The 21,561-nt window shown below is 39.7% G+C and overlaps 1 protein-coding gene across 2 annotated transcripts; it reads right to left on the reverse strand.

Moving 5' to 3' along the window:
- Window positions 1-2,071: 2,071 nt before the first annotated feature.
- On the reverse strand, window positions 2,072-20,216 carry LOC110502237 (uncharacterized). Of its 2 annotated transcripts, XM_021580114.3 has the most exons (10): window positions 19,890-20,216; window positions 18,915-19,050; window positions 17,791-17,901; window positions 7,208-7,340; window positions 6,504-6,682; window positions 6,158-6,231; window positions 5,859-6,021; window positions 5,659-5,744; window positions 4,911-5,101; window positions 2,072-4,213 (listed from the first exon to the last, which is right to left on the reverse strand). In XM_021580114.3, exons 1-10 carry the CDS (start codon window positions 19,999-20,001, stop codon window positions 3,737-3,739), a joined length of 1,662 nt encoding a protein of 553 aa, XP_021435789.2. In that variant the 5' UTR covers window positions 20,002-20,216; the 3' UTR covers window positions 2,072-3,736. The 2 variants fall into 2 exon arrangements, 1 of the variants encoding a protein (XP_021435789.2); XR_016490883.1 differs by lacking the exon at window positions 2,072-4,213 and having other exon boundaries at window positions 4,911-5,306; window positions 5,389-5,744.
- Window positions 20,217-21,561: the final 1,345 nt, after the last annotated feature.

A 21,561-nucleotide genomic window follows, 5' to 3' on the forward strand; every position in this document is an offset into this window, starting at 1 on the left:
TACAGATCAGGGTTGGGTTAAAAAACATATCTGAAACTTTGAGCCTCCCACGGAGCACAATTAAATCCATTATTAAAAAATTGAAAGTTTAGGGCACTACAACAAACCTGCCAAGAGAGAGCCGCCCACTTAAACTCACGGATCAGGCAAGGAGGGCATTAATCAGAGGCAACAAAGAGACCAAAGATAACCGTGAAGGAGCTGCAAAGCTCGACAGCAGAGATGATAGAATCTGTCCATAGGATCACTTTAAGCCATACACTCCACAGAGCAGGGCTTTACGGAAGAGTGGCCAGAAAAGAATTAGCAAACGTGTTTGGTGTTCGCCAAAAGGCATGTGGGAGACTCCCTAAACATATGGAAGAAGGTAGTCTTCAAGTTTTCCTTGATGCTTTTTGGCCATCAAGGAAAACGCTATGTTTGGGGCAAACCCAACACCTCTCATCACCCCGAGAACACTATCCCCACAGTAAAGCATGGCGGTGGCAGCATCATGCAGTGGGGATATTTTTCATCGGCAGGGACTGGGAAACTGGTCAGAATTGAAGAAATGATGGATGGCGCTAAATACAGGGAAATTCTTGAGGGAAACCTGTTTCAGTCTTCCAGAGATTTGAGACTGGGACGGCAGTTTCACCTTCCAGCAGGACAATGACCCTAAGCATACTGCTAAAGCAACACTTGAGTGGTTTAACACTGTCTGTGTGGGTGGTCCATTTCAGTTTGTCAGTTATGTGTATGCCAAGGAACTTGAAGCTTTCCACCTTCTCCACTGCGGTCCCGTTGATGTAGATATGGGGATGTTTTGTTTGTTTTGTTGACGATGACTGAGAGGTTGTTTTCCAGGCAACACACTGCCAGACCAGCTCACCAATTAACACAGAGATAATTAACATTACATGATTTGATTTGCTAATGGACAAGGACCAGCTGGAATGGAGTGCTAGGAACACTAAGGGACTGTGTGTGGATGCGAGAGAGAGAGAGACAAAGAGAGGAGATAGAGAGTGCGTGTAAGAGACTCATATCTCCCTCACTAGCTTTAAGCACCAGTTGTCAGAGCAGCTCACAGATCACTGCACCTGTACATAGCCAATCTGTAAATAGCCCATCCAACTACCTCATCACCATGTTGTTATTTATTTTATTATTCTCATTTGCACCCCAGTACTGCTATTTGCACACTCATCTTCTGCACATCTATCACCCCAGTGTTTAATTTGCCATACTGTAATGATTTCACCACTATGGCCTATTTATTGCCTTACCCCCCTTATCCTACCTCATTTGCACACACTGTATATAGACTTTCTCTATATGTTTGTTTATTCCATGTGTAACTCTGTGTTGTTGTTTGTGTCACACTGCTTTGCTTTATCTTGGCCAGGTCGCAGTTGTAAATGAGAACTTGTTCACAACTAGCCTACATGGTTAAATAAAGGTGAAATAAATAAATAAAAGAGAAAAAAAGAGAGCATGAGAAATAAAGAGGGAGAGAGATCAACACAGCAATAGAAAGGGAAATGTCTTGTCAGAGGCAGGATGGATGTTATGGAGAGTTAGAGGTCTTATGGCCTGTACAGACTGCTTTCTCCCATCGTAAACACCCTGTACATAGAGCAGGCCATAGAGGACATTCAATAAAATGATGTGACATAAAAGGCTAAACTGCTCAGATACATACATTACCCAACCATACCTGGCTGAGATGACAACTGAATCCTCATCCTCTGTAATCTAGTAGTAATATGGTATGTCCCTGTGGGATATTGAGGAAATCAGTGATAGTAGTGGCAGATGACTGGATGTGGTTTTGCTATAAAGGAGCAGGTCAGAGAGGTAACGAGAGGTATCTAATGATAACACGTGTCACGAAGGATGTTTCACACAGTGAACCCCTCTCGCCTAATAAGTAACGTTGCCTGAGGCCTGAAGACTTATGTTAGTGCCTAGTGCTAATGCCTTCTTAGCTCAAAAGGCATGCAATTATCCAAATGACATTGCAGTTATAAGCTAACACTAGTCACTTACCAACTGTTTTCACCACCAATAACAAAGGCAAGCATCATCATTTCATCATATTGAACTTTTATTTAAAACCACAATGACACCTAAGTTAAAAATAAATGTTCCAGTGAGAAGTATTAAAAAAACTGAGGTAACAATTCAAGTGAACAGTTATCTCCAATGAAACAGTTTTAAAATACATCAGTATATTAAAATGTGAAACAGAGAATGGACCCCACAGGACATACTAGTTAAATAGTGAGATCCTTCACAGGCCAGACAAAATCAGTCAGTTATTCATACACTAGCTACATTGTTGTATAAGTACTGTTGGCTTTAAAATAGCTCAGAGCATCACATAAAACAGAGAACTAGCTCCAAATGCATACATAGGAAATGCTTACCAAGACAGACAGGGGTTAAGTCAGTGTGTTACGTGAGGAGTTTGATGTTGGTTTGTTCGCTGGCAAGATTTCCACATTCATTCTACTATAGTCTATATATTAAAAGTATACATTTTTCAATACCCACACTACCTTTCAAAAGTTTGGGATCGCTTAGAAATGTCCTTGTTTTTGAAAGAAAAGCAATTTGTTTTGTCCATTAATATAACATCAAATTGATCAGAAATACAGTGTAGACATTGTTAATGTTGTAAATGACTAGCTGGAAACGTCTGATTTCTTTATATGGAATATCTACATATGCCCATTATCAAAAGGTCAGCATCCCGGAGTCGCCTCTTCACTGTTGACGTTGAGACTGGTGTTTTGTGGGTACTATTTAATGAAGCTGTCAGTTGAGGACTTGTGAGGCATCTGTTTCTCAAACTAGACACACAAATGTACTTGTCCTCTTGCTCAGTTGAACACCGGGGCCTCCCACTCCTCTTTCTATTCTGGTTAGAGACAGTTTAAGCTGTTCTGTGAAGGGAGTAGTACACAGCGTTGAACGAGATCTTCAGTTTCTTGGCAATTTCTTGTATGGAATAGCCTTCATTTCTCAGAACAAGAATAGACTGACGAGTTTCAGAAGAAAGATCTTTGTTTCTGGCCATTTTGAGCCTGTAATTGAACCCACAAATGCTGATGCTCCAGATACTCAACTAGTCTATAGAAGGACAGTTTTATTGCTTCTTTAAAATCAGGACAACAGTTTTCAGCTGTGCTAACATAATTGCAAAGGGGTTTTCTAATGATCAATTAGCCTTTTTAAAATGCTCAACTTGGATTAGCTAACACAACGTGTCATGGGAACACAGGAGTGATGTTTGCTGATAATGGGCCTCTGCACGCCTATGTAGATATTCCATTACAGCTACAATAGTCATTTACAACATTAACAATGTCAACACTGTACTTCTGATCAATTTGATGTTATTTAAATGGACAAAAAAAATGTGCTTTTCTTTCAAAAACAAGGACATTTCTAAGTGACCCCAAACTTTTGAACGGCAGTGTATGTTCCAGAATAATGTTTAACAGACATGTTTACGACCGCACTCTCAAAAGACAATCTAAGTAACATGTTATCTCTAATGTTAAGATCTCTTAGAACTCATTCTGGTCTACACACCACTTGTTATATGTTTAATAGCGGTATTTGCTTCCCGAGGTAATGCCTAGGCTTTAGCTCAACAGGCTAGAAGATCCAGCTGGTTTTAAGAATGGAAAACTGACAAAATATACATTGTTCTTCATTTCACCATAGGTTTTAGAGTCCATATTATCTAAATGTCTATGGAGATCTTGTCCCCCGTGAGTCCATAATCTAACCGTCTCCTCCCCTCCAATAGAAAGGTAAGCACCGCTGTCCAGCGTTGTCCTAGCGACCGTGGCCGAGTCTCGCAGGTAGGTTTGAAGTAGGTGGTAGTCCCAATGGCGATGGCGTCAAACTGTTCCGTCAACAACCACACCTCCCAAAGGATTGTCAGAAAGTTCATTATCGTCAGGGAGACCACCCAGAACTGTGCAGCTACTGCCCTAACCAATGACTGGTCCTCGAGGGATACCACGACCACATACAGGTGGTAAGTTGCCACGGCAATGAAAAGGAGGTGTGCTGTGGCCATGGAGAGGATAAAGATGATGAAGAGGCGGTGGTTGCCACCGCCAACACAGCGGTTCAGGAACAGGCAGTGGTGGTCGTAATCCCTCACACACACATCACACAATTTACAGTGTTTAGTATGGTCTGGCTGGAACAACTAGATGGAGAGAGAGGGAATAGCAGTGAGAAATACTAATCTTTTCTATAATCATATCATATATAAATATAAAAACTATATGTCTAAGTGACATAGTGTTGGCAATTCCCCAAAATTAAGGAAATTCAGATAAGCAAGCATACCCTAAATGTGACATATGAACAATAGCTACTGCTATTGATATGCATACACTGTACAATTTGAGTTGAGTCAACTTTTAAAAAATCAAGGCAACCAGCTGCAACACGATTTTTTTATTTACATTGGGGCAGGAAAGGTCTGCTTACATACACTCCTGAGTTGCCTCAACACATTTGCCAAAGTTGAGTCAACTAGAAATGGCAGAATGCCATAAACCTAGCTTTATAAAAGAAAACTGCTGAATGGATCGAGGCGCTGTTTGATGAGCATTTAGGGAATGTAGTTCTCTGTGGATGTGCACAGTTTCGTTCAAGAATATTGAGGATTGACGAGTCAAGTTAACATGCATTGCCCAATCAACACTTACTATAGTGGAGACTATAGTCGCCACTATAATACCATGACAAAATGAGGGCAGGATAAACTGGCCACAACTCAATTCTCAGCTGCAACACCAACTTAAACTTGCTCTCCTCATGTTACAGTAGATACAGAACTTCGGTCTGTTTCAACTCATAATAAAGATTGATTGGTTCTCTTGACTGGTTCTCCTCACCTCACAGTAGATGCAGAACCTCTGCGGATTCTGGTTGTTCTCCAGCAGGTCTGTTATGGAGGAGAAGCGAGGATCTGCATCTCCCGGTCCCAACTCTCCAGGATCCTGGGTTAGAACCATCCAGAACAAGACCAGAACCACAGAGAACTGGACCAGCGACACATGACCCAGAACACCATCACCCCACAAGCGTCACAGTGGGTTAAGACTCAACCAACATTATAAACTGGGTGGTTCGAGCCCTGAATGCTGATTGGATGACAGCCGTGGTATATCAGACCATATGCCACGAGTATGACAAAACATTTATTTTACTGCTGTAATTACGTTGGTAACCAGTTTATAAGAGCAATAAGGCCCCTCGGATGTTTGTGGTATGCAGCCAATATACCACAGCTAAGGGCTGTATCAAGGCACTCTGCATTGCGTCGTGCGGAAGAACAGCCCTTAGCCGTGGTATATTGGCCATATACCACACCCCCTCGTGCATTATTGCTTAAATATACTAGATGTAGGCTACATACATATGATGGATAGTCAGTGTAAAGTATATTTATCATAATTCAGCTACAGAATAATTTACCACAACCTCCAGTAACTACGGTCACTAGCAAGATTTGCAATTTGATTTGTTTAAAGCCACAGTCTTCATCAGGCATTCAATGTATGCGAAAAGTATATACTTTGTAATAGAATTAGGCAGTACACGATATTAGGTAATATACTATCACTGTAATATAAAGGATATTAGGCGGTAGTATTCTATAGTAGAAGCAGACTAGAGAGTGGAACAATCCAGCTATCACAGTCCCTAGGTAGACGGGGTTGGCCAACCTGCAACACAACATAGGACAGGTAATGGAACAAAGACCAATACAATAGATTAATTTACTGTATAGTGCAGATACACACATAGTTAGCACACACACACACACACAGTGTCTATACCTCTGGTAGGTCGTCATGCGGTGGAACTGGGAAAATATACTCCTGGCCAGCCAGGGGAAGAGGACGGCGCACGTTATCCCTCCGTAGCCCCCCAACATTGTTGCGATAATCAGAATAGCTCCTCCAATCAGACATGGGAAGAATAACGTCCAGTAGTAAAGGACTGGATGCATGCACGCGCAAACACACACATCCAGAGAGAGAGACCCACGCATACACACAATTATACAGAGAAACACAATTCAATGTCACACAATGTTCATTACAGTTAAACTTATCATCACAGCGTCAGCACTTACGGTGGGACTCATCAGGTTTGTTAAATGGTGGCTCCCTCATGTAGCGGGTCAGTAGTTTGGTCAGCTGCAAGTGTCTGTGGAAATACAACCCCAACATAATAAAGATGGTTAAAATGTTAATGTGATGTTCCAGGTGACGGTATGGCAATGGGACAGTTAGATGGACAGAAGACGTTGACAGTGGTATATATTCCTGGGTTATATTCATTAGGTTACACAATGGAAAACGTTTTAAAAATGTTTCACAAGATGAAAATAAAAATTACATTTTGGTCAGTTTTCTTCCGTTTTGTGCCTAATGAACAAAACCAATTTGAAGGTAAATGTTATAGATATTGGGACCCACCTGAATGTCTTTCCCTGCCTGCAGAGATCCAGAGGCGTGTGTCCGCTATAGGTCTTCAAGTGCAGCATCCTGAAGCCGGATCTCTGTAACAGCGTCCAACACACCTCTACACAGCCCCTCTCAGCTGCCACATGGACTGCTGTCAACCCATCCTCATCCACAGTCTCCACCATACACCTCTGCCACACACACAAACAAAAAATACTTTAAAACAGTGCAGCAACAATCCTAAAACGCTGAAGGATACTACTGCCGAGGGCTCCATCGGTCTCCAGATCTTTCAGCAAAGATGGCATTTCACAGAGATTCAGCACCATTCTAGTGGACAGCGACGTCCACTAGAAAGCCAGCACCACATAACCGAGGACAGTGGCCATCTCAGGTGCAGTCAGTCGTCACCAAGAGAGGACACGATAAGTATGCAATTGAGATTCCCCATCCCTTCACTGATATGAAAAATAAATATGGTATAATAAATATGGTGGAAACTCCAGATTGCCCATGCCTCCACAAATCCAATGTTTTTAGGAGAAAGGAGATATTATTGGTACACGACCCACAACCTTACATGCCCTGTTCGTAAGATATAATGTGATTTGAGGAACGTAACTCTTAAGGGTAACTCCATAGCGAAACTCCCCAATAGAAGTGAAACATGAAAGTCATCATCGGACTTACTTACCAAGCAAGTGTGTATGTCTCACCTTTCCTCGGAGCAGGTAACGGACCACCTCAGTGTTGCCAGTATCAGCAGCCAGGTGTAGAGGTGTAACATGGTACATGTCTCCATCACACCACCTAAACAGTCCTGTCTCCCACAGGTACTGCATCGCTACACTGGGAGACACAACTCGGGGTCAGAGTGTGTGTGTTTTGATGTATGTGCATGCGTGTGTATAATAAAAAGCTGGAGCTGGAGCACACCCAGAGAAAATTATTTTATGTAGAGGTGCTGACTCTGAAAACTAACAGTAAGCTATAAATATAAATGAGGGTCGCACACGCTATATACAGTACCAGTCAAACCTTCGGAAACACATACTCATTCAAAGGTTATTCTTATTTGTTTTACTATTTTCTACAATGTAGAATAATAGTGAAGACATCAAAACTATGAAATACACATAAGGAATCATGTAGTAATCAAAAAAGTGTTAAACAAATCAAAATATATTTTATATTTGAGATTCTTCAAAGTAGCCACCCTTTGCCTTGATGACAGCTTTGCACACTCTTGGCATTCTCAACCATCCTCATGAGGTAGTCACCTGGAATGCATTTCAATTAACGGTCGTCCCTTGTTAAAAGTTAATTTGTCTTTTTTTTCTTTTTTTTTTTGAGCCAATCAGTTGTGTTGTGACAAGGTAGGGATGGTAAACAGAAGATAGGCTTTTACCAAATAGAGCTAAGTCCATATTATTGCAAGAACAGCCAAAATAAACAAAGACAACGACAGTCATCATTACTTTAAGACATGAAGGTGAGAAAATTCCAAGAACCATCAAGCGCTATGATGAAACTGGCTCTCATGAGGACCACCACAGGAAAGGAAGACCCAGAGTTGCCTCTGCTGCAGAGGATATGTTTATTAGAGTTAACTGCACCTCAGACTGCAGCCCAAATAAATGCTTCACAGAGTTCAAGTAACAGACACATCTCAACATCAACTGTTCAGAGGAGACTGCATGAATCAGGCCTTCATGATCGAATTGCTGCAAAGAAACCATTACTAAAGGACACCAATAATAAGAAGATACTTGCTTGGTCCAAGAAACATGAGCAATGGACATTAGACCGGTGGAAATCTGTCCTTTGAAAAATAATAATGTATATATATATATATAATGAGTCAAAATTAGAGATTTTTGGTTCGAACAGCCGTGTCTTTGTGAGACGCAGTGTACAGTGGTTCCTCCTTTCAAAGTTACGTCATACTGCGGTACACCTTGCGAGCTGCTGCAGCATTCTGCGGCACATTATTTATTTGTCAGCCATTTTTTCTGTTAATACAAGTTATTGCTAGGTTGAGCACCAGAGGGCATCTTTGAGAATCATTTGATAGTCTTCTGCATTGGCAGAGAATTTAAAACCTTTTTGTAATAACATAGTATATGGGATTGATTTGAAGACATTTGGCTTAATATATTTGTTTAATATTATGGTGTTTCTATTCAGAGAAAAACAAAACACGCAGGGTTTCCATTTGAATGGAATGTCAAATATGGCGCTGTACAACGGGAGGAAGGAGTAGGCTGTCCTTGTAAATAAGAATTTGTTCTTAACTGACTTGCTTAGTTAAATAAAGGTTACACTAAGAGCATAACATTTTTGCACCCGAATGTTCTAATTCTTGTCTAACCAATACTCAAACGGAGATTAAGTGAAAATGTAAATCTCATTGATTTATCAAGACCAGTCCCCATGCTTGCCCTCAGAGCAGAGCGAAACGATGCTGAAATAGTGCTCAAATAAATAATAGGTTTTTGCTTCTAACTTCCATATGCTCATTAAATAAACAAGACCTACACCATTTTAACAGAACATTACTCAACACTAGCGAGACTCCTATGGCCTGTGTAAGGCCTACAGTATATCGGAAAATATTTTGTTAATGATGTGACACTCCGCCAATAATTACATTTAGAGGATTGTATATATTAATATCTATATTAATATCTAAGGGGCATTTTCCATTAGATATTCTCAGATATTCTCACAGATCCTAAGGGGCTTTTATATAATTCTGAATGAATTAATGACAATAAAAAATAAAAAAAAATTAGTCAGCCACCAATTGTGCAAGTTCTCCCACTTAAAAAGATGAGAGAGGCCTTTCATCATAGGTACACTTCAACTATGACAGACAAATTGAGGAAAAAAAATCCAGAAAATCACATTGTAGGATTTTTTATGAATTTATTTGCAAATTATGGTGGAAAATAAGTATTTGGTCAATAACAAAAGTTTATCTCAATACTTTGTTATATACCCTTTGTTGGCAATGACAGAGGTCAAACGTTTTCTGTAAGTCTTCACAAGGTTTTCACACACTGTTGCTGGTATTTTGGCCCATTCCTCCATGCATATCTCCTCTAGAGCAGTGATGTTTTGGGGCTGTTGGGCAACACGAACTTTCAACTCCCTCCAAAGATTTTCTATGGGGTTGAGATCTGGAGACTGGCTAGGCCACTCCAGGACCTTGAAATGCTTCTTACGAAGCCACTCCTTGACTGGGCGGTGTGTTTGGTGTGTTTGGGATCATTGTCATGCTGAAAGACCCAGCCATGTTTAATCTTCAATGCCCTTGCTGATGGAAGGAGGTTTTCACTCAAAATCTCACGATACATGGCCCCATTCATTCTTTCCTTTACACGGATCAATCGTCCTGGTCCCTTTGCAGAAAAATGATGTTTCCAACCCCATGCTTCACAGTAGGTATGGTGTTCTTTGGATGCAACTCCGCATTCTTTGTCCTCCAAACATGACGCGTTGAGTTTTTACCAAAAAGTTATATTTTGGTTTCATCTGACCATATGACATTCTCCCAATCTTCTTCTGGATCATCCAAATGCTCTCTAGCAAACTTCAGACGGGCCTGGACATGTACTGGCTTAAGCAGGGGGACACGTCTGGCACTGCAGGATTTGAGTCCCTGGCGGCGTAGTGTGTTACTGATGGTAGGCTTGTTACTTTGGTCCCAGCTCTCTGCAGGTCATTCACTAGGTCCCCCCGTGTGGTTCTGGGATTTTTGCTCACCGTTCTTGTGATCATTTTGACCCCACGGGGGAGCCCCAGATCGAGGGAGATTATCAGTGGTCTTGTATGTCTTCCATTTCCTAATAATTGCTCCCACAGTTGATTTCTTCACCAAGCTGCTTACCTATTGCAGATTCAGTGTTCCCAGCCTGGTGCAGGTCTACAGTTTTGTTTCTGATGTCCTTTGACAGCTCTTTGGTCTTGGCCATAGTGGAGTTTGGAGTGTGACTGTTTGAGGTTGTGGACAGGTGTCTTTTATACTGATAACAAGTTCAAACAGATGCCATTAATACAGGTAACGAGTGGAGGACAGAGGAGCCTCTTAAAGAAGAAGTTACAGGTCTGTGAGAGCCAGAAATCTTGCTTGTTTGTAGGTGACCAAATATGTATATTCCACCATAATTTGCAAATAAATTCATAAAAAAATCCTACAATGTGACTTTCTGGATTTTTTTCCTCATTTTGTCTGTCATAGTTGAAGTGTACCTATGCTGAAAATTACAGGCCTCTCATCTTTTTAAGTGGGAGAACCTGCACAATTGGTGGCTGACTAAATACTTTTTTGCCCCACTGTATGTAAGTGAACCCTTTGGATTTCTGCATAAATTGGTCATAAAATGTGATCTGATCTTCATCTAAGTCTCAACAATAGATAAACACAGTGTGCTTAAACTAATAACACACAAATTATTGTATTTTTCATGTCTATATTGAATAAATAATTTAAACATTCACAGTGTAGGTTAGAAAAAGTACGTGTACCCCTTGGATAATGACTTTTCCAAAAGCTAATTGGAGTAGGAGTCAGCTATCCTGGAGTCCAATCTATGAGACGAGATTGGAGATGTTGGTTAAAGTTGCTCTGCCCTATAAAACTCACAAAATTTGAGTTTGTTATTCACAACAAGCAGTGCCTGATGTGAACCACACCTCGAATAAAAGAGATCTCAGAAGTCCTCAAATTAAGAATTGTTGACTTATATAAAGCTGGAAAGGGTTACAAAAGTATCTCTAAAAGCCTTGATGTTCATCAGTCTACAGTAAGACAAATTGTCTATAAATGGAGATACGATACGTAAAACACTAATGAATAATGGTGTTCCATGGGAGGACACCACAGACAAAGACACTACGGTCCAAAACAAACATTGCTGCACGTCTAAAGTTCGCAAAAGAGCACCTGGATGTTCCACAGCGCTACTGGCAAAATATTCTGTGGACAGATTAAACTAAGTTGAGTTGAGTTGTTTGGAAGAAACACACAACACTATGTGAGGAGAAAAGGCACTGCACACCAACATCAAAACCTCATTCCAACTGTAAAGTATGGTGGAGGGATTATCATGGTTTGGGGCTGCTTTGCTGCCTCAGGGCCTGGACAGCTTGCCATCATTCACGGAAAAATTAATTCCCAAGTTTATCAAGACATTTTGCAGGAGAATGTAAGGATATCTGTCTGCCAATTGAAGCTCAACAGAAGTTGGGTGACGCAACAGGAAAACGACCCATAACACTGAAGTAACAGAATGGCTTCAACAGAAGAAAATACGTCTTCTGGAGTGGCCCAGTCAGAGTCCTGACCTCAACCTGATTTAGATGATGTGGTATGACCTCAAAAGAGCGGTTCACCCCAGACATCCCAAAAATATTGCTGAACTGAAAAAGTTTTGTAAAGAGGAATGGTCCAAAATTCCCCCTGACCATTGTGCAGGTCTGATCCGCAACTACAGAAAACGTTTGGTTGAGGTTATTTCTGCTAAAGGAGGGTCAACCAGTAATTAAATCCAAGGGTTCACATACTTTTCCCACTCTGCACTGTGAATATTTACATGGTGTGTTCAATAAAGGAATTACAATGTATAATTGCTTGTGTGTTATTAGTTTAAGCACACTGTGTTTGTGTATTGTTGTGACTGAGATGAAGATCAGATGCAATTTTATGACCAATTTATGCAGAAATCCAGGTAATTCCAAAGGGTTCACATACTTTTTCTTGCCACTGTATTTATTTATATATATATATATATATATATATATATATATATATATATATATATATATATATATATATATATATATATTACAGTGTGTGACTCTTTATGTATATAGTTTATGAATATCATATCTCATCATATGTTATGACATCATGTCACTTATGCACTACATATATACAGTCTACTGAACAACCCCTTGACTTTTTCCACATTTTGTTACATTACTGCCTTATTCTAAAATGGATGAAATATATTTTTTCCCCTCATCAATTTACATACAATGCACCATAATGGTAAAGCAAAAATGTGACCGACTGGCTCAAATCGGTCTTATGTAGCAAAATTTGAAATGGTGTTTCTGACATTGGATAAAGTAGAGACTCCGAGCTATACAATTGTATATTATTTACTACATTTGAGGAACAATGGGAAAGTAAATCTGCTTTGAAACCTGATAAAAATGAATTTTGAGAAAATGGCTGTTGAATATTTTGGTACACCTACTGGAGAGCTCTTCTTTGTCTACACCCATTCAGCATTGTTCACACCATCTTAAGCTTTAGCCCCGCCCGTAAACTCAGAGCGTTGTCAGATTATCAATTTGTCAATTCAGAGCGTTTCGCTCTCGGAGCATTCAGAGTGCACACTGGACGCTCTGGCCGAGGAGTAGGGTTGATCTGAGCATTCTGTACTAATAACAGCAGTCAAGCAACCAAGCTAACTGGCTAACGTTGGCTAGCTACAGTACTTCCAGACACAAATGAGAGAACAGCTTACTCTGACCCTTTTATTCGCCCTAGCAGAGCTGGTTAGGCTGTTTTATGTTATTCAGGGTGTTGGTGACAGAAACTGTGCTGCTGAATTTTTTTAATGGAATATCTACATAGGCGTACAGATGCCCATTATCAGCAACGATCACTCCTGTGTTCCAATTGCACATTGTGTTAGCTAATCAAAATGTATCATTTAAAAAGGCTAATTGATAATTAGAAAACCCTTTTAGAATTATGTTTTCACAGTTGAAAACTGTTGTTCTAATTAAGGAAGCAATAAAAATGGCCTTCTTTAGACTAGTTGAGTATCTGGAGCATCAGCATTTGTCAGTTTGATTACAGGCTCAAAATGGCCAGAAACACAGATCTTTCTTCTGAAACTTGTCAGTCTATTCTTGTTATGAGAAATTAAGGCTATTCCATGCAAGAAATTGCCAAGAAACTGAAGATCTCATACAACGCTGTGTACTACTCTCTTCACAGAACAACACAAATGGGTTCTAACCAGAATAGAAAGAGGAGTGGGAGGCCCCGGTGCAAAACTGAACAAGTACATTAGAATGTCTAGTTTGAGAAACAAATGCCACACAAGTCCTCTGGGATGCTGGCCTTCTAGGCAGAGTTGCAAAGAAAAAGCCATTTCTCAGACTGGCCAATAAAAATAAAAGATTAAGATGGGCAAAAGAACACAGACACTGGACAGAGGAACTCTGCCTAGAAGGCCAGCATCCCAGAGTCGCCTCTCACTGTTGACATTGAGACTAGTGTTTTGCTGGTACTATTTAATGATGCTGCCAGTAAATTTATCGCCAGGGACCAGGCCCATATTTGATTTTTGATGGTAAGTTTAGCTATTTACAAAGCCAAAGGTACACAAAATACCGTAGCCTACACCTCACGGACTGCTATGTGCTCCACAATAATTCACTGTTGCCTCCTTTTTCAGGTATCATGGCTCGAGATTTCTTTGAGGAAGATATCATCAAGAAATACACTGGACCCTACGTCAGAGAGGTGTTTCTGGGTACACATTGTTTCTTTCAAAGTAGAATTATAGCAATATTTTGTTCCGTTTAGGCCTATTTACATGTATATTTCTATTATTGTACCTAATTTTGTCTGTTAGGCTAAATTTTATTTTTTTTATTCTCCAAATACAGACAATGACCCAAACATGCCCAGGTTTGCATTGTAAGTAGACCTTTATGTAGTAAAATAGTAAAATAAAGGTTAAATAAAAATAAATAAACAAATAAATAAAAGATCTACAACACATTACTCAACACTAGTGAGACTCATGTCGCCTACGGTATGACTACAATTTATCTAAAAATCTCCTGAAAACATTCATCCGTAACTCTGCCAAGCCAACAAGCAAAGATGAACTGGTGGCTTGAGAAACTGACGGTACAACAAATACATTGATAATCTCAGCAAGGTTTTAACAGTGGTCGTGGAGCTGGGGGAAAATGCAACTAAAATGTAGTTGAATGTAATACATTGCAAGTTAGGGGATTTTCACACCTACAGTAGCCGGGCTATTAAATTACCATTTTGTAAATAAATCGATGTATGAAGAGTCTATTGTCCTGCTAATAACCCATCATGGAATGACTAAATATGTTAATCGGGGTGATTTTTCAACAAATAGACAGGTATTTTCATGAGTCCACAAACAGGAGGTGGAGTTCCAGAGCTTACAGGTGTGCCTGGCATGGATTGTCTCCATCTCGTTCCTCGCCATCTTCAACGCCTCATTTCCCGCCTTCTATCTTCAATATAATAATTAATTCAGAAGGTTAAACCCATAGGTTTTAGGCCTGCAGTAGGTTATAATAAACAGAAAATTGCGTGTCAATTCATAAACCATGTGCCATGGAATTGGTACATCGAAAATCTCTCCCAAACTATTTTGCAATCAATATGGCACAGCTGTCAATTTTTTGGTCCTTAAATTAAACTGGTACAGTGCCTTGCGAAAGTATTCGGCCCCCTTGAACTTTGCGACCTTTTGCCACATTTCAGGCTTCAAACATAAAGATATAAAACTGTATTTTTTTGTGAAGAATCAACAACAAGTGGGACACAATCATGAAGTGGAACGACATTTATTGGATATTTCAAACTTTTTTAACAAATCAAAAACTGAAAAATTGGGCGTGCAAAATTATTCAGCCCCCTTAAGTTAATATTTTGTAGCGGCACCTTTTGCTGCGATTACAGCTGTAAGTCGCTTGGGGTATGTCTCTATCAGTTTTGCACATCGAGAGACTGACATTTTTTCCCATTCCTCCTTGCAAAACAGCTCGAGCTCAGTGAGGTTGGATGGAGAGCATTTGTGAACAGCAGTTTTCAGTTCTTTCCACAGATTCTCGATTGGATTCAGGTCTGGACTTTGACTTGGCCATTCTAACACCTGGATATGTTTATTTTTGAACCATTCCATTGTAGATTTTGCTTTATGTTTTGGATCATTGTCTTGTTGGAAGACAAATCTCCGTCCCAGTCTCATCAGGTTTTTCTTCCAGAATGGTCCTGTATTTGGCTCCATCCATCTTCCCATCAATTTTAACCATCTTCCCTGTCCCTGCTGAAGAAAAGCAGGCCCAAACCATGATGCTGCCACCACCATGTTTGACAGTGGGGATGGTGTGTTCAGCTGTGTTGCTTTTACGCCAAACATAACGTTTTGCATTGTTGCCAAAAAGTTAAATTTTGGTTTCATCTGACCAGAGCACCTTCTTCCACATGTTTGGTGTGTCTCCCAGGTGGCTTGTGGCAAACTTTAAACAACACTGTTTATGGATATCTTTAAGAAATGGCTTTCTTCTTGCCACTCTTCCATAAAGGCCAGATTTGTGCAATATACGACTGATTGTTGTCCTATGAACAGAGTCTCCCACCTCAGCTGTAGATCTCTGCATTTCATCCAGTGATCATGGGCCTCTTGGCTGCATCTCTGATCAGTCTTCTCCTTGTATGAGCTGAAAGTTTAGAGGGACGGCCAGGTCTTGGTAGATTTGCAGTGGTCTGATACTCCTTCCATTTCAATATTATCGCTTGCACAGTGCTCCTTGGGATGTTTAAAGCTTGGGAAATCTTTTTGTATCCAAATCCGGCTTTAAACTTCTTCACAACAGTGACAGTGCAGGTGCATTTATACAGAGACTTGATTACACACAGGTGGATTGTATTTATCATCATTAGTCATTTAGGTCAACATTGGATCATTCAGAGATCCTCACTGAACTTCTGGAGAGAGTTTGCTGCACTGAAAGTAAAGGGGCTGAATAATTTTGCACGCCCAATTTTTCAGTTTTTGATTTGTTAAAAAAGTTTGAAATATCCAATAAATGTCGTTCCACTTCATGATTGTGTCCCACTTGTTGTTGATTCTTCACAAAAAAATACATATATCTTTATGTTTGAAGCCTGAAATGTGGCAAAAGGTCGCAAAGTTCAAGGGGGCCGAATACTTTCGCAAGGCACTGTATATATTTGTATTCATCACAATTTTCTTTAAATAATTTTGGTCTTTAATGCAGGGCCGACAGACAAGTTCTTACTTTTTTATTTTAATTTTTAATTTTACTGAAATTGTAACCAACTTTCTATGGCTTGTTTAAAAAAAAAATATTTTGGAGAGGATTTCGTTTCAAATTACCGAAAGTGAGAGATTGTAATCTGAATAAAGGGAAAAAGACCATTCTTGAACATGGGCTGAGACATTCTTACTCATTTGTAAATAAAGCCAGTTACTTATTTAGAATGATTCATTTCTGTTTTTAGAGGGAGAGAAACAAAAAGCCCACCGTGGCTATTTTTCAGAAATCGTCAGTTCAAATCACAAGTTAAATTACCGATTGTATTTACCCAAGTTCTCTCTTAACTCCAGGACCACCAACAGTTTTTTTGTTGCTGCCTGATGCAGGACTCTAGTACCAGAGAAGAGACTCTTAGACTGAAAACGGCTCCATTAATTGCCACAGTTTAGACTACTGACAGATCAGCGTTCTAACTCCCCCTTGTGATAGTGTGGTGTAATGACAGAATGCCACCATCTACCACTAACAGTGAGGCACAAGCTCGTAACTTTTAAAGGAAGAACCACTGTAGCTAGACTATCTGTATACATGGATGGACGCGTCTCCCTCTCTGTTACGGATGCCATGGTTGCCCTTATTTTACCTACACATACTGACCAGCTCAAATAGACAGAAGCATGCTACATGGCAGACCAATCCAAACTCATCTATCAGCATGTCCAGCCCACTCTTTATCTCAGAAAATCATGGCTAGTGGGAAGGTTGCTGACTTTTTCTGTGGCTAAACCAACTAGGCTCATAATTTAACAATTGTATTTGTATTTACAGATGGCATACAAGTTTGCTACTTAGGCACATGAAAGTTCACATATTACAGAAAGCATTTAATTTATTTAAATGATTTCCTTATATGAACTGTAACTCAATAAAATATTTTAAATTGTTGCATGTTGCGTTTATATCTTGGTTCAGTATATATACACACACACATCATTTTTTAAACTTGTATAGTGCTTTTCAAAGAATTCTAAAGTGCATAAAAAGTTAAACAACAAACAAAACATTTTAATGATGGAGAATTAAAATCTGTCGGCTTGGGATGAAGTTGATATATAATATATAACATTATGCAGCTATGTGTGTGTGTTAATGTCTGTTTATGTGTGTGTGTGTGTGTGTGTGTGTGTGTGTGTGTGTGTGTGTGTGTGTGTGTATTTACATGTTCCCTCCACATACTCCATGGTGTAGGGCGGTTTTGCCCTGATGGTCTACCATGCGCAGGTCAGCTCCATGCTGCATCATCTGGTGCATCACATATACATTACCATGCCTAGAGAGACAGATACATTACCATCAATAACATATTAATAGCATTAATTAGTATTCCAATTCCATTTCTCCCTGAAGTGTATACTCAGTCACTCCCCCTCAAGCATTTAAAAGCATTGGATTGATGTAAGTACAGGCTGGAGGGAGGTTTAACCATATTTCTTACACCAGTCCTCTCCATTTACATCCATGAGGGGGACTGTATGAGTGCACACTTCAGAGAGAAGAAGAGAGGGGAATTTCTAGGAGAGAGCGGCATTTCTGCTCCAGGTGCCTTGGGCTGACACAATTACCATATAACCAACGGTTACGGATGTAGACCATCATGAAAATAAAATAACTGCTGTAACATGGACTCTTAACAACGTGATGAAACGTTGTTGCTCCTTGCTGAAACAAGCAAGGTGTTGTAGCAAACAAGTCTTTGGTTTCCTAGGCAACGCCCCAATCCCTGCAGCAGCAGCAAACATAGAAACAGAATGAATAGAACAGGGTTGGAACCTTTAACCCCGGTAATTTCACTGGTAAACTCATGGGTACACTCGCAATTGCTGGTATTGTGATGCAATAATTATGTAATGTAGAATGTTCATTCAAATGATGATGTGGCTCTTGCAATGGAATGTATTTTTTATAATGTCAGTTGAGTTGAATCAACAAATCAAAGCAAATATTGATTGGTAAATGTTCTGCTTTTACTTCCTACTTTAACTTCCTGTTTTGCTCCTATGGGTACACTCCCAATGGCCACCCGTCCACCCATTACACCATCATTGACTTGAATGGGGACACCAGTTCTATTCATTCTATGAGAAAATCTGTCTTCATTCATTTTTTAAAATATTTGAACGGTCATTACGGTGACCACAGTCATTTGGCTAGCCAATTACCTTCACCCAAAATTCCATGCCCGTCACAGCCCTACAGGGGCCCAACGCTCTTCCCCTAGTCCCTTTCCACAGATTTAATAGGAGTGGATAGTGGGGCTTACCTAGTCCAATCAGTGTTACTGACCTGCAGGCGAAATGGAAGGCTGTCATTCCTGCATCACAGGTCAGGTTGGGGTCAGCTCCGTTGCTTAGCAACATGTCAACCATGGCACGGTTACCATGGAGGGACGCAAAGTGGAGAGGACTAAAACCACCCCAACCTACACACACACACACACACATATGACAAGTCTCATCAGTGTGAAAAGCCTGTGTTTTGCTGTTAAAAGGAGACAGTCTTGACTGAAGAACTTTAGAGAAGATATTGAACATCTCACAGTAAAATAAATGTTGGTGTTTAAAGATGCTTCAAGTACTATGATCTAAATGATCACATTTATTCTATTACTTTGAGATAGTGTCACTCCCTAACCACGCAAAGAGCAGTAGGCCTACTATTGTCTCTTTACTACTGTCAGGAGCTGAAAAGTGTCTGAGAGAATAGACTGAACAACTACCCATCTCAGATCATTGATAAAACACAGACAAGTTAAGGCATCTCTCTCTCTGACAACATGACAAAATCACAACAGGAGACATCAACAGTCAGCTGTCATCAACTGTGATGGGACTCTGAAACTTGCCATTGTTAAAACTTGACATAATTAAAACTAGGCCTAATATGGCCAGTAGTTTTAAGATAGTTAGATTGGTTATAAAACATTACATAAAGCAATATCTGCTGCCTGTACCAAAGCAATTTACTCATGCATATTTGATGCAACTAAGTGACTGGGTAATACATGCTAATGGTAAAGATCTGACGACAGACATCTTTACTGACATCCTTTTTATTCAGCATTTAACTACAGAAATTAATAACACATTCCCTAGAATAATGGTATGGTAAGCACCTTTCCCGGAAGTGACATTGGAATAGGCTACAGTCGGGTAGCTAGGCTAGTTGAAAAATATAATCCATTCCCCATTTTCCCCAAATGTGTGTGCAGTAAATTATATAGGCTAATGCATACTCCAAACATGCATAGGTAAGCCTTACCTTTCTCTTTGAGGAGAGATCGATCATGTTGAATGATATGTGCACAATGTTCAACGTTCCCTCGTTGAACACAGTCAAAAATGTCCCCATCGACACTAGGCATTGGAAGCATTATGCGAATACTGCATACGATCGACCCCTGTGCCGCCTGACTATTACTCTGTCAATGTAAACAAAATATCCATACAGAGACGATACATTGTAACAACAATTACACATTCATTTAACAGAGACCCTACGCGACTAAGTAGCTGGATATTTTATTGTGTGAAAAACGATTGTACTGCAGTAGGCATGACAGACTCCGCCTAGGGAATCTGATTGGATAGAGACACATGTGACCTGGCTCTGCATTTTCGTAATCTCAATATGGGATCGTCACTAGTTACCACAGCCAAAAAGTCATAAACACCGCCTATTTCGACAATGTATCTTCTTAAAATATGATTTAAAACCTAACCACACTGCTAACCTTATGCATAACGCTAACCTTAAATTAAGACCAAAAAGCACATTTCTGTTTTAATTTTTACTATAGCCAATTATGACTGTGTGGCTGTGGTAACTTGACAGTATGAACTCGCCGATTATATCCGTGAAACTGAAACATTCAAAATGAATTGTCTTCCATTGAATGCGCTATTTAAACATAAATTAATGTTGCTGGTTGTGGCTGCAAATGTTGCCAGTCGGAAAAACGCCTACCTCAAGACACGGGACTGTTCAAGTTTCACTCAACGTTGAATAACAATAATATTGTGTCAACATTTCAACGCTATGGACTGGAGCGGCCTGAAAAAGAACACAAGAATATGGTGTCATTGAAATCATAACCTCAGAATAAAGACAGTAGGTTGGCAATGTTTAATAACCACTTGCTCAATTTACTGTTCAGCGGTAAATCAGTGGCAAAATTTAGGGGATAATATGCGTGTATTGGTATAAAGCTCCTCCTATGATGTTTTTGTTGATACCAAAGGTTAGGAACGTTTCGGTTGATTGACACTTCAGGCAAACAAATAAAAGGTATTTATTAAGGTAAATAGACCTATACATGACTTGCCTATCTATTTAAAACCCTGAACACATTTAAAACTGTGAAAGACATAGTTTATGCAAATGTAACTGCCCAGTTTGAGTCAAATCACATTTTATTGATCACATACACATGGTCAGCAGATGTTAATGGGAGTGTAGCGAAATGCTTGTGCTTCTAGTTCCGACAATGCAGTAATATCTAACAAGTAATCTAACAAATTCACAACAACTACCTTATACACACAAATGTAAAGGGGTGAATAAAGAATATATACAGTGGGGCAAAAAAAGTATTTAGTCAGCCACCTATTGTGCAAGTTCTTCCACTTAAACAGATGAGAGAGGCCTGTAATTTTCATCATGGGTACACTTCAACTATGACAGACAAAATGAGATTTTTTTTTCTCCAGAAAAATCACATTGCAGGATTTTTTATGAATTTATTTGCAAATTATGGTGGAAAATAAGTATTTGGTCAATAACAAAAGTTTATCTCAATACTTTGTTATTTACCCTTTGTTGGCAATGACAGAGGTCAAACGTTTTCTGTAAGTCTTCACAAGGTTTTCACACAATGTTGCTGGTATTTTGGCCCATTCCTCCATGCAGATCTCCTCTAGAGCAGTGATGTTTT

Source organism: Oncorhynchus mykiss, chromosome 23, assembly GCF_057628025.1.
Source record: "Oncorhynchus mykiss isolate SJ-2025 chromosome 23, ASM5762802v1, whole genome shotgun sequence".
In the NCBI taxonomy this organism is placed as follows: domain Eukaryota; kingdom Metazoa; phylum Chordata; class Actinopteri; order Salmoniformes; family Salmonidae; genus Oncorhynchus; species Oncorhynchus mykiss.